Below are 13804 nucleotides of genomic sequence, written 5' to 3'. Positions count from 1 at the left end.
AGAGAAAACAGATTTTGTGAATATGAGTCACTAATCTATACTGCTAAATGGTAATCTTTTTCAGTTTTGGTAGACATCATACACATTTTCTACTGCTATAGTCTTCAGTGAGCAAGTTAATCGGAGAGAATGCCATCAATTTTTTCCCTTGATAATAAAGGTAAAAAAGACGCAAAGTGAAAACCTATTTTAAATAAATTTTCCTTAAATTTTAAGATGATAATGTACTGCCTAAAAAAATAGGAAATTAATGTATTGACCATAATGAAAAACTAACTTCCTAAACTGTCTAGTCATAATAATAAAAAGCATCATCAACAATAATCTATATAAAATTACAATGATCGAGGATTATTTTTCAACCTATCCTCTGATAGTTCTCTCAATCCTGTAGCCAGTCACTGTTGGTACAGTACTATGGAAAGTTATAAGTGGACATATATTATCATTGATATTTGCTGAGCTTTTTAATGTTTTTTAAAAACATATTAAAATTAAATTTTCTTTCTTACAAAGGCAATCTCATTTCATTCATCCTTAAATTTCTAAATTCTCTAAACTTCTTTTCCATACTCACATTGTCCACACAGATGTAGGTTATACCTTCTAAATTAGTATCATCTGTGAATTTCACTGATACACTGTTTAACCACTCTTCCATATCACTAATTATGATGTTAAATCCAAATGGATCTAGCATTGATCTTCAGGTCCCTCTGCTAATATCTTTCCCAGTTTCCATTTATCACTATTCTTTGATTATGGTCTTCAGACAGTATTCAAGCCAAGCCAAAAACATGTTCATGAACAAGTCAATTTAATTCAATTTTTCAATTTTATCTATAGCAACCATACATTATTGTATTTTCCGTTAATAACTGCTCTGTTTCAATACTTAAAAGCAATTTAGTTATACAGTGGCCGTTTCCTCTCTCTAAATCTTCAATTCCAATTCATTATTCCTGATATCTCTATAACCCCAGACTCAGCACCTACCACCTACTGTGTTACTTTCATCAGGAAAAATGATGTCAAATGTATTACAAGCTAAGCCCAATAATTTTGCTTTAATTTACTCTGCCTAATATTTGGGCAATGGAGCAAGAACTGAAATCACATGATAAAACCTCATGATATGTCACAACTTAACACAAATATTTAATAACGACAATCATGCTTTTTTTTTTTTCCCATAGGAACCAAGAGTTTTGAAAATTAGATCCATGGAAATAATATATTGAAAATAATTTTATGTATGTAATAATTATAATGAATTACATTTTATTACTATTTTGAGCAACTTCATACTTAACTGCCCACTATGTCCAATTTCATGTATAATTAAATTAAATTACATAAGAAGCCATTTCCAGCAAAACCTACAGGAGGCCTTCAGCATTTGGAGGTTAAGCATATCTATGTACATTCAAAAACAAGATTCACTTTTTTACATATGTCTTAAAAGAATAAAAATGCTTATCCTGAAATCATAAGAAAACATTATTCTAAATTTTATAAAATATTAAAACTCATGAGTATCTCTGAGACTTTCTATTTAATAATAGTAACTGGTTGTCTAGTTAAATGAGTAGTTAACAATGACCTATGATAACTATGGCACAATAGCTTGTTTATCCGTTACTGCCTGCAATCAATATCATCTTTTGTTCAACTTAATCAATGCTGTCTTAAATTGATTAGCTGCATTGAAATGCTGCCAAACACCAGAAACCAGTGCCAAGGGACTAGAAGTAAATTTATTATTGTTTTGTTTTGTTCATAGTAATATAACTCCAATATTTATTTTTTAAGATCGAGAAAAATAGTTCGAGGTAATGTCTATGGTGATTACATATTTCTAGGTGAATAAACAATAGTCAATATGCACTGCAGGCAGCCCAGAAATCAGCTTTAACCAACACTCCCCCTCCTTTTTTTTATGAAAGCCTTCCCCTTTTAAGCTAAATAAAGACATTTTAAAATATGGAAAATTAGGTTCAGGTAACAAAAAAATTCTTGTAAATTTCTGCAAACACTTTACTGTGGGAATAATTCAACATTATATTATAAGTAAAGACCAATTTTCTGAAAAAAGAAAAGTAAATTGTATATTAGAGTAATAATAGCTTCAGTGTTTACCAGTTGCTAGGCACCATAAATACATTAACTCAAAATAATAAAATTTAATATTAACAACTAAAACTTAACTATGTGCATACTATTGCCCAGTATGTGCTAAGTGCTTTACATGGATTATTTTATTTAATCCTCAAAATAACCCTCTGAGTTTAAGCAACTACTAAAGAAAAAAGAAAATAGTGTAACAGAGATTTGAATCTAGACCTGACTCCTAGCAGTTCCTAATTACTAGTTCTGTAGAGATGACTAAATAACCTCCACTCCTACATTAAACTTAAGGGCCTTTTTTTAAGTATCAGAAATAGAAATGTTCATAAGACAACTCTACAAAAGCAAATTTAAACAACACTTTGAAAAAGATCTTCTAAGTGGTAAGTTGAAGTAAGGTTCAATTTAGGTCTGTTACAGAGTAAAAATCTTAGAATATCATTTAGCAACTCTGGTCAAACATATACTGAAAAAAAATGAAGAGGTTCTCCAAAAGTCTTATATTAATTCAAAATTGTATTTGTGTCTGAATTTAAATTTATCATAAGGTCCTTGCATGCTAAGTTGTAGGGATGTGGGTAAGGCTTTTATCTAAGTAGTACGATTAATTTCTCAATTTCTTTTATTGCCATTTTATTTTCTTCACATAAAGTGAAGTTTTCTCCAGCATGTCTAGAAGTGTCTATAAACATGGTATAGGCATAATGACTGATTTAAAAGTAAAAAACTGGAAGGGAAACACTTTTTTCCAAGTGTATAACATTCCCTAGTAGCTGTCAATAGACTGGAATTTTTTAGGTCATTAACAGGAAATGTGCTAAGTATCCTAAATGACTGATGGAGTTGTGAGTAATTAGCCTATAAGAGAGCCATTAAGTCCAGAAGTCAGGCATGGAGGAAAGACCACGGAATTTGGAGTCATAAGTTTGGATTCAAATGTCAGTGACCCCACTAACTCATAATGCAAACGTGAGAACATTAATTAGCCACTTTGAGCTTTAGTTATCTCACCTTTAAATTAGAATATACAGGAAAGGCTCAGTAAATATCAGCTCCCAGTCCACCTCACTATTTCAATAAGCAAATACTTCCACTTCCTATGTAAGATCCCTGGGTCTTAATGAAAGAAAGTATATTACTAGGAAATTCATTGAGTGCTAGAATATTTGAATCACTAAGAAAGCTTGATACAGATATAAATGCCACTCAAGAATGACATGCGTTATGGTGCTTTGGAACTGTAAGTTACTAAACAAATAACAATAGTAATATAATCATATTTTAAAAGAGAAAGGAGGGCATATTTTAACAATCCTAATCTACAAACAATCAGGAGGAAGAAAAGGGGATGTGAAAAGCACCTGGTCTAAATTATATTCCCAACTCTGATTAACTCATGGGGTAACCTTTAACAAGCCATGTACCCTCGCTAAGTCTCAGTTTCCTCTTTGCAAAATGAGGAGATTTAATTGATTTTTGAAGTCCTTTCCCAGTGCTAAAGCAGTAACATCATAAAAGTGTGCTGGACATATCATCAGTGTTCAATAAATATTTGTTGAATAAATGAATAATTTTTATATTCAGCATGTATCTTCAAATATCTAGGAAGTAAAAAGAAGATATTTTTAAGTTGGAGAAAAAAAGATTGTCAATGTGAAGGCATGTCTTTCATGTCCTTTTATTGGAAGAATATTTGGTTTTCTATGATCTGAGATCAGTCAAAAAAAGAATAAAAAGCCAAACAGTTTTGATTATGGCCATTGGAAGTAAATAAAAGAGAAGTACTTTCAAGTGAACTGGAGATTTTGCAAGCATAACTTGCACATATTCTAAGAAGTCAGAGGAACTGTGGTCCACATTCCCATTGATTTTAACAATTACTTTTTGGTTTAAAAAGACAAGTTTTACTAAGACATAAAAAACAAAAAACTGTTTTGAAAGTGAACTTTCCAGACTTTTGGGAAATTTATAAAAGATAAAACAGCACTAATCCACATTTCTCCCATGTTACAGTTCATGTCTATGTATTGATCTTCTAAACAATATATAGAGAAGATTTAATCATTTGAAATTCTAAGACACAAATCAGAAAAGAAGCAAAAGGTTAATGTGTATTAAACCAAAGAAGAAAGTGTTATTTAAGAAATGTGACTATGGTATGTGAAATTAAACATAAATTTAAAATGGAAAATTGGGTATAAGTGAATATTCACAAAATCCAAATCTTAGGTTAAATGTGCAAAGAAGAAAGTAACATTACAAATGCACACAAGAAGAATAAACACATACTGTTAATTCAGCTACGGGATATGAAAATTTGCTCTGCCAGTATTTGTAATTCTGACTTTTGTAGGCAGAGTCGTAGTATCCTTTACTTCCTCCCATCAGTCTCTCCAACCAAAGTCTGAGAAATGACAGAACCATAAGGACCCTCAGCATCCACAAACTCTAACATAGGTCCTAATTCATCAATGGTTGATACTTTCCTTCAGGGAACAAGTAGCAGGCACCAGGATGTATCAAACATTCACACTACGAATGTGGCACAAACACTTGACACAGTTGTGAATAAAATAGGCATGGTTCATGCTCTGCCTGGCTACCACCCAGGGAGAGGAAGACACTGAACGAGACACTACCAATGCACAGCATGTGATTACAGAAAAGTGAAAGGTATGGTGAGAACTTCTAAGACGTCGAACTAGACCCAGGGGCCAGGGAGGTGCTGCAAGGGGGAGTGTGGAGTCCGGGAGGCGTTCCTGGAGACAGTGACTTCTAAGATGAAATTGAAAGGATGAGTAAGCCAAGTCAGGGAAGAGGAAAAAATATCCCTGGTAGGTGGAGAAAGATGTGAGCCTTTCAGGAAATGAAGAAAAAATTCCAGTATGGCAGAAGCACAGAGAGTGAGGGGGGAGAGCTGTGATGGTGTGTGCAGGGCAAGGGAGGGAAATGTCAAGCTCCGTTCTCCCCTCATTATATATTAAGAAGGATATGGGATCGGAAAGATGAGAGCACCATAGGGAAGGAACACTGGACGAAGACAGGGTGCAGGGGGGTGGGGGTGAAAGAGCTTTCGATTTTGTGCACTGGGCCTTGAAGTCCCTGTGAGACAGCCAAATAAAAGTTGGATATTATCTGGAGCTCTGAGGAGATGTCTGAATGGGCTGGAGAGATATTTTCTTAAGTTGTCAAAATATTTAAGTTAAATAGACCATTTAAGTGGAGCCATTGCCTAGAGAGAGAGAATAAAAAAGAGAGTAGAACTTAGCTGAAGAAAGCTATCACATTATAGATTTGGCTGCACAGAGTGTATGGCTGTGCATTTATGTGTGTGTGGTCAGAAGTGGTTTGGGAGGATATTTATTAACTAGTCCAAAAAACTGTTCAATGAGTATGTATTTGAACTCTGTCTACTCTATATTAGCAAAAGATATTAGAAAAAGCTTTAAAGTAAGAAATTTTTCAAACTCTAACACATATCATAACATACAAATATGTAACTCAAGGCATGAGAGAGTTAATCAGCATACAATTTAAATCCTAAAACAAGTTGTTTGGGGCTGCCCCATGGCACAGGGGTTAAGTGCTCAGGTTTGGCTTTAGCGGCCAGGGTTCACCGGTTCGAATTTTGGGTGTGGACATGGCAACACTTGGCACGCCATGCTGTGGTAGGCGTCCCACATGTAAAGTAGAGGAAGATGGCCATGGATGTTAGCTCTGGGCCAGTCTTCCTCAGCAAAAAGAGGAGGATTGGCAGATGTTAGCTCAGGGCTAGACTTCCTCAAAAAAAAAAAAAAAACAAACTTGTTTTTGTAGTTTTTCCATGTTTATTCTATATTCATAATTTGTGAATTTTGAGTTTTCAGAAATATCAGCAACGAAGAATTTATCCCTATGTAGTATGAACTGATTTATCTTACTTATTAAGACAAGGAAGTAAATTATTTAGGGCCTGTTTGCTTAGGAATATTTTCTAAACTGCTTTCTGGTTTCCTCTTCCCCTCTATAGTTTGACAAAGGTGGTGGTACTGAAATGCCAATGAGGCAATATTTAGTCTAACCTGAGGTGCTTATGTGGGGATAACTACTCGGCACTTGAGCAAGTGTCTGACTGCCAGGTAACTAACTCTTGCGCCAAGCATGGTATTTATTTATTGTCAAAATGTTATAAATAAACAAATACATGACAAGCATAAATAAACGTGAATTTCCCTTGTCTTTCCTAATTAAGTTGAGTTTATTTTGGAATAGAGAATAATTTCATTTATGATTGGAAGGGGAGCAAGAAAGAATACAAGACACCAGAGAGAGAAAATGAAGGGAGCAAGGGGTTGTCTTTGCATCATTCGTGTTTTTTACTCTTTAATTATTTTTTTGAGGTCATATTGGCTTATAACATTGTGTAAAGTTCAGACGTCATTCTTGAATTGTGAAACAACAGGTGCTCATGGCTCCCAAAATGCATGACAGACCATCTCACAAATTAGTAATGAGCTCTGGTTCTTTTTCTTTGCCTTTCCCATTCTTCTGCTTAGACTTAGAATTTAACCAAATAGCCTTTTATATTTGATTTCTTTTGTTCACAGGTAATTTTGTTCTGTTTGTTAGCTTACAATGTACTAATTTAGTTTGAAGTTTAAAAAAAAAACTTCAACAGACTAAATGAGCTAATTTAGTGAGGTTAGAGTAGCAAAAAATGGTCTCTTTGCTCCAGTATCTTAAAAGTCTCGGGTAGTTCATCTGCTGGTGAAATACCTTTTTAGCAACTAACATACAGAAACACAGATTTAACTACAGTGGTTTTTTAAAATTACATTTAAAAAATCATTTAATTAAAATCATAAATAGTAGTTGTTTTATTGAAAACTGTGCATTTTGAAGAATATAACAAAATCATTAAATCTGAGTATGCAAAAAGTAGAATATCACTGATTATTCACATTAGAATAGAGGAAGACATCTTCTTAATCGACTGGTTGAAAGAATGAATGAAGTGAATGAATATGAATGAAGATTTCATATTACAATTAAACCAAAGCATTAAATCACCCCATAATCATTTATATTTGACTTTAAGTTACTATGTATAATTGTTGTTCAAATGCTTTGTTTCCTTAATTATAAAGTTGTTTGGGTCGGTTTTCTGTGTTACCCAACTCACAGAATTCTGGATAGCAAAAGCAAAGCAATTTATGATTAAAAGTTTCATTCAGAATAAACAAATCACAATAGAAATTGAGAGTTGTCAATATTTCAACCTTATAAAGCAAGACTTTATCCATTATATTTTAATATATATGAATTTTACAAATTCAAATAAAAATAACTAATCTTTATTGGTTAGTAAAATATTACTAATAGCAAACTCATGGAATACATATTATGTCAACTATGCACAAATCTTTAATCATTGCCTAATCATTTCTAAATATCAATGACAAATTTCCTATTTGTATGCAGGAATATGTTGTCTATAATTTTTCTTGGATTGAGTTCTGACCATCTTGAGGATTCCGTTGATACAAGATAATTTATATATCACATCTACCTGGAGAATCATGTGCTTTGTTAGACCACTTTGGACATTAGCTAAAGTTAGTGCATGAGTGGTCCCTGCACACACAAACCACCGCTGATATTTAGATTGACCTTATTGAGGTTATTGTCCCTGATAATGAGGATAGGCTTTGTTATTAGTAATTTGTTAATATGTGTATGCAATTTTTAGAAGAGAGACACAACAGAAATCGTATGATTTTAATAATATTATATGCACACACACATATATAATTTTGCTGAAATACATAATGACTGAAAAAATGAAGTTTTTCCTACATCTGCAACTGCATGTGTATCTAAAGAGATGTCTCTCATAATAACATATGGTTCAAGCCCTTGGATTTAAAAAGTAATTACCATAGTCTCAGGTAAAATAAATTTAGGCAAAGAACATTCTCCAGGAATGTTTCTTCAAGTTTCTGATTCTTACTTATTGCATACATGATACTTTACAAAAGTTTATTTCCTTTACACTAAACCAAGAATGACACTTTTGGAGCTGATTAAGTAACACCATTAATGCTAACAAATTTTCCAAAACTAACTGAGCTTAAAATGCAAAATAAAAGCAATTGGAAGGATTTGAGTAGTTAATCATTTTAGGCTTCCCCTTGAAGAATCACCTTCATCTAAAACAGAAAACAAATGCTCTTTTTACTGTTTAGTATTCATGTTGTCAGATTGAGTTTATTGTCTAGAATAGATGTTAGACTATAAATGCTACCTTCAGATTTTATTCTTTCCTAATAGTGTGGTCTTGGAAATATACATGTTTAGCTTTTCTGAGTGTTTAATACAACTCCCTTTAGTATTCTATGTATGATTTTGCTCAGCAGATTTGTGTTATTAAAATGTATATAATGGCATACAGAATATTTGGAAAATTCACATAGGACAAAACAATCTTGTTTATTGTTAACATTCAACTAGTCTATTTTGCATATACCTTGCAGTATCTATCAATCACAAAAACAACAAGAAATTTTTAAATTTTAAGAGCCACTTATTTGATTAACCCATGCTTTTCTTTATAAAGAATAGAACTTATAAATTCTTCTTGCATTAGATTGGGCTTCAACCATTCAATAAAACACATTTACTGTGTCCAGGATTAAATCATACATTGTTTAAAATTAATTATTCCTTTTTAATTGCATTGTATAAACAGAAATGACCTGTTAATTTAAAGAAAATCTATCAGCACAAAATGAATTCACTCATATAAACAAGCAAGATGAACTTGACCTTGTTTGAACTTGTTTTGATGTGGCCCAGATGGTAGGCTACATGCTTGAATAGCAGGCTAAAGCTGAGGAAAAACTCATATAGCAAGATCTAGATTTATAGCCTTTTGCAAATTCCTACCTTGTATTGTCCTTTCAGCATCTGTTCTGCCGCCACTGCGGTCAGCTTCTATCTCTGGGGTCAGAGAGTCTAAAAGCACAGAGAGGTAAGAGTGACACATATTTCATTTGATTCCTATTGTCCTTTAAAAAAAAAAGCAACCTGTTACTTTGGTGCTGAATTAAAATTACATAAATCTTTGTCATCTTTTAAAGGTTGAACAAAGACTATAACCATAAGAATTATCGAAAGATTTGAATAGATAAATAAGTAATGGAAAATTGTTCATAAAATGGGATGGGGGTTGGGAAGTTCTCAGATTAATATTTTATCACGTTTCGGTAGAGACCGATTTAGTTAAACAGAGAAGCAATGTCAGGTCCCAGATACTGGAGTTAAGTAACAAACTGTGGAAGCACCTATGAAATAAAGCTTTTCCCCAACACACGTGGTTATTCTTCCCACTATGCTTTCAGCTACAAACACAGTTTAATGAATCACAAGACCTAGAAATATATAAACCACAAACATGTCTAAATTGTCTTTTGAGAGTTAAAAACGAAAGTTAGTCAGCCAGGCATAAAGAGGCACCCTCTTACCATTTAAGACCCTGAGACTATCTGTAGAAGCTGCCTGTTTTAGCGTTTGTTCTGCTTGCTCACGCCGTTTTGTCTCAAATTCAAGTGCTTCCTGCAATTTTCTCTTTGCCTTCTTCTCCTTCTTTAGCCTCTTTTGAACTATGGCTAGAAGAAAGTGTAAGTACATCATTTTAAAGAAAATTTTTGCAACGTTAAAACTTACAAATGACCTACGTTTTTTATAAAATTCATTTTCTTTTCTGCTGGACTGAGGCTACCTATGCAGAGGAAGTTCAAAACAACTCCACCTTTACCTAAAATAAATCCCAGTGAAATGTCCAAGGAGGCCAATTTTCATTTAGCCTTGAACTATTACATTACAAGTATGCCTTTAATTGTCATATGTGGGAACAGAGTTAATGGGAAACTAATTTTAGTAAATATTTATATTCGCTGATAAAGGAAGTCTGATTAAATGAATTTTGTGCTTTAGACTCTGCCCTTGAATCAGAATAGTGCAAAGTAGTTTGCATAGTGCAAACCTCCATAAGTATGCCTCCCATCTCTTTATAAGGCGCCAATTTTGAATAGCAAAGGGAGTATTTCCCCTACACTTTGCAAAACCATGTTACACCAATTAGGTTTTTAATAATTCTTTCTTAAAGTTTTAGAAAATGCAATAAATATTTATTGTTTCTGAGGAGCTAAATACTCTTAATTATTGTTAACACATATAAGCAGAAGTTTTTTGGATGAAGCTATTGTAATTTTCTTGGAGATATGAATAATTTCTTCACAGAAGATTTATATGCACTATAACATATTTTAAGAAAATTATATTTTTACTCTGCAGGAATCCAATAGAATATAAAACTTCACTGCTAATAATAATGGGCTACTGCTAACATTAATGTGCTTTTATATTTTAAAAAGTAGATTATTATAGAAAAAGTTGATTATGATGCATTTTTCTCCTACTGGACAGTTTATATCTTTATATATGATATATTGTCAATAAATAATAACAAATAAAAATGTTCTTCACAAAATCTATGTTAACTCTACTTTCAGAATGATAATTATTTTAACTTGTACAATACTTCATATAATGTAAGCAATCAGCATATGGGAAGCATACATGTATTTTTCTCTGAAATAATTTTTTTGATAGTTGATAAACATTGTGGATGTGAATGTGACAGAATCAGTATGGGAAATCCTTCTGCTCAAGTTAGTCATAAGGAGTAATCATTCCAAGTCTATTATTTGATTTCTTACTACAGATTAAAGAACAAAAACATTTTTATTTACCACACTAGTCAAAATATGAAATAAGGTAATAATGGTTCAAGTCAGAATTTTAGTTTCAATTTCTAATTTCCACATCCCGTTTTTATAATTATTAATATTGTTAAGATGACAGATCAATAATTTGTTGGGTTTATTGTTGCTAGTATCATCAAAAAACAGAAACTGTTTTTTCTTCTTCAAAATGTACATTGGCTACAGTCTTATGAGAAAAAAACTAGTTTCAAATAAATGCTAATTTACTTTGTTTAATAGTGTGAAAATCACAGCTTGTCTTAACAAAATTACTGGCCTACTATTTCTCTTTCCAAAGATGATTGTTTATAAGTCTCTATGAAAAGAAACAGTAGTTTCTGAATTATTTATTTGGATTGTAAATTTCCGTTACACTAAAAACTCAATACCCAATGCCTTGCCATTGACCTACTCGTTGTTTCCTCCCATGTGATTGAACCAAATAGGACTGCCATGTTGTCTCTTCAGGGTAACACACTGCTTCAATAGACACATTCATAACAGATAATTATTGGTAGTTATTACCTTTAATTTATTTTTCACAATTAATTAAATGGGAGGTTCATGGTGTATCTGTGAAATGTTTTGCCCTCTAGTGGTTAAAGAGATGAAACAGAATGCAAATCCTCCAAACATGTTTTAACCAATAAAATTTTGAAGGCTTCTCAAACAACCAAAAAGCTACTTTAGGAATTCAAGGGTCTGCCTCATGTTTTGTAATAAAAAGACTTCTCTAGGTGAAAACAAAATCAAGACATGGCTATCTCGTGGAAGATGGTTCATATAATGAACTTTGACCAATCTTCATTATTCACTTAGAACATCCCATTATCAATGTTTATATCATTTTATTTTAGTACCTAAACCTATGTGAACCTACATTATTTAGAACTGTGCTATACACCATGGGTGACAGCTTCCCAAATCAACCTCATCCCGCAAACCCACTAGCTGTTGCTTCGGACTAAATGAAAAAATCTACTAATTCCTGCCAGTTTTAAGAGCAAAACAAAAACAATGATTCTCAAATGACCATGTCAAACATATAAAAGGAGAACATGTGGAGTATTTATGTTGGATACTTATTAAATGACAGAACAGGAGCTCTCCTTCTACAATACTTAGAAGAATCTAATAGTTGAGGCAAAGCAGAAGCTGCTTGTAAGGAAAATACTCTTCAACTTCATACATAATTAAACACACAAATATGAATGACCTTCAAAATTATCCATACATGCACTGTAAAGTGTGTTAAAAGAAGCAATTCATAGATTGATAATATCATTATTTTTACCCAATAAAAATTCATATCAGTTTCTACCCTAATGTGTACTTGACCTTGTTGGATGAAAATGAGGCATTCAGAAAGAAAATTATACAAACACTCAACTTTGGTCATTTGTTCAGATATTCATCAGTCTTCAATTTCAGTTGATAAATATCTTACTAAATCTGTTTCGCTTGAATAATCAGTATTTTCTATTTTAGCTTTATGACTTTAACTCTTAAGTTTTTTCAAAGGGCGATTGTGAATGAATATAAAATTTTTCTTCGTGGCTGTCACCTTATCAGAGTTCATTCTTATCTTAAAATTATGAATTTGTTAAACTCTATAAGCAATAAAAATTATGTGATTAATGATATAATGGATATATTTCAATTCCCTGAGGTATGAACAAAAGAGAAACCATGTACTTTGGAGATGAAGAAACACAGTGAGTCCAGGATTCAGATCCTTCTCTGAGCTTTAGCTACAAGTAAATTAACAAAAAAGCTACAGTCTCACAGTAAATCATCAAACATAGCATTCTTATGTTGAATGTTTTATGTAAATGATTAAACTTATTTGGAAGTTTGAAAATACCTCTATTCTTTTGTTCCATAGCCAACTGCTTCTCAAGTGTTTCCCTCAGTTCTCTTTCCCTTAAAAAATCCATCTTCAGCTCTGTTTTTTCCAGTTGGACCTGTTTTTCTTGAGCTCTGGCATTATCTATGGCAACTTTCAAGAGCCCCTGTACAAAGAAGGTATTCAGAATTGTAATATTTTGGTACAAAGCACATTTCACTCATTACTTAAAAGCATTTTAAAAGAGAGGAACCCACTTATCAAATTCTTTAATTTTTGTTGTGCATTCACTCTGTACTCACCAGGACAAATAGTATATCTAAAGTACAAAACTTCTAAATCTAATTAAACTATTTTAGGCAAACAAATATTCTTGACATTCAGGTTCAGTTGCTTCTAATTAGAATATCTAGATTTAAAGCTAAATGAGAGCAGCATATAAGCCTGTCTAAAAAATAAGAACTGAAAAGAAAATTAGGCTGAAACTCTTCCACAAGTAATTATCTGACATAGTTTATACAACCCCACAGGATCCTGGCAGTACCCACCTATCTCTGAGAGCTCATTCTCTACCACTCCCTACCGAGATTATACTAGACACAATGGTCGTCTCTTCATTCCTCAAGGCACCAATTTGTTTCTGCACCAGAGACTTTGCCCTTTCTGTTACCCTCCTGAATGCTTTTCCTCCCAATTTTTGTATGGCTCATGCCCTCATTTTATTTCACCACTCAGTCACCACTCAAGAAAGGCCTTCTCTTACCACCCTATCTGGAAGAGCCCTCCAAACCCACCTCGTTATTCCCTCCTTAAAATTCTTCACAGCATTTATTATTACGTAACATTGTTATATATTTATTTGTTTACTGCTTTATGTTGTGTCTCCCCATTAAAATGTAAGCTCTCTGAGGCAGAGACATTTTCTCTTATCGGTACTATGCTCCCAGGGCCCAAAGAGTGCCTACCATATAGTAGATTTTAAACATTTGATGAATAGAAATCATATTACTGGTATATATTTCTAGAG

At 32.7% G+C, this 13804-nt stretch overlaps 1 protein-coding gene across 1 annotated transcript in view; it reads right to left on the bottom strand.

Moving 5' to 3' along the window:
- DACH1 (dachshund family transcription factor 1) overlaps positions 1-13804 on the bottom strand; it is a 413471-nt gene that overhangs the window by 26041 nt on the left and 373626 nt on the right. The window contains exons 8-10 of the mRNA XM_046664761.1: positions 12796-12943; positions 9630-9773; positions 9052-9120 (exon numbers count right to left, since the gene is read on the bottom strand). Of these exons, the coding sequence (XP_046520717.1) occupies positions 9052-9120; positions 9630-9773; positions 12796-12943 (361 nt within the window). The remainder of the gene's footprint in view (positions 1-9051; positions 9121-9629; positions 9774-12795; positions 12944-13804) is intronic.

Source organism: Equus quagga, chromosome 6, assembly GCF_021613505.1.
Source record: "Equus quagga isolate Etosha38 chromosome 6, UCLA_HA_Equagga_1.0, whole genome shotgun sequence".
Taxonomy (NCBI): Eukaryota; Metazoa; Chordata; class Mammalia; order Perissodactyla; family Equidae; genus Equus; species Equus quagga.
This window is presented reverse-complemented; position numbering and strand designations above follow the sequence as displayed.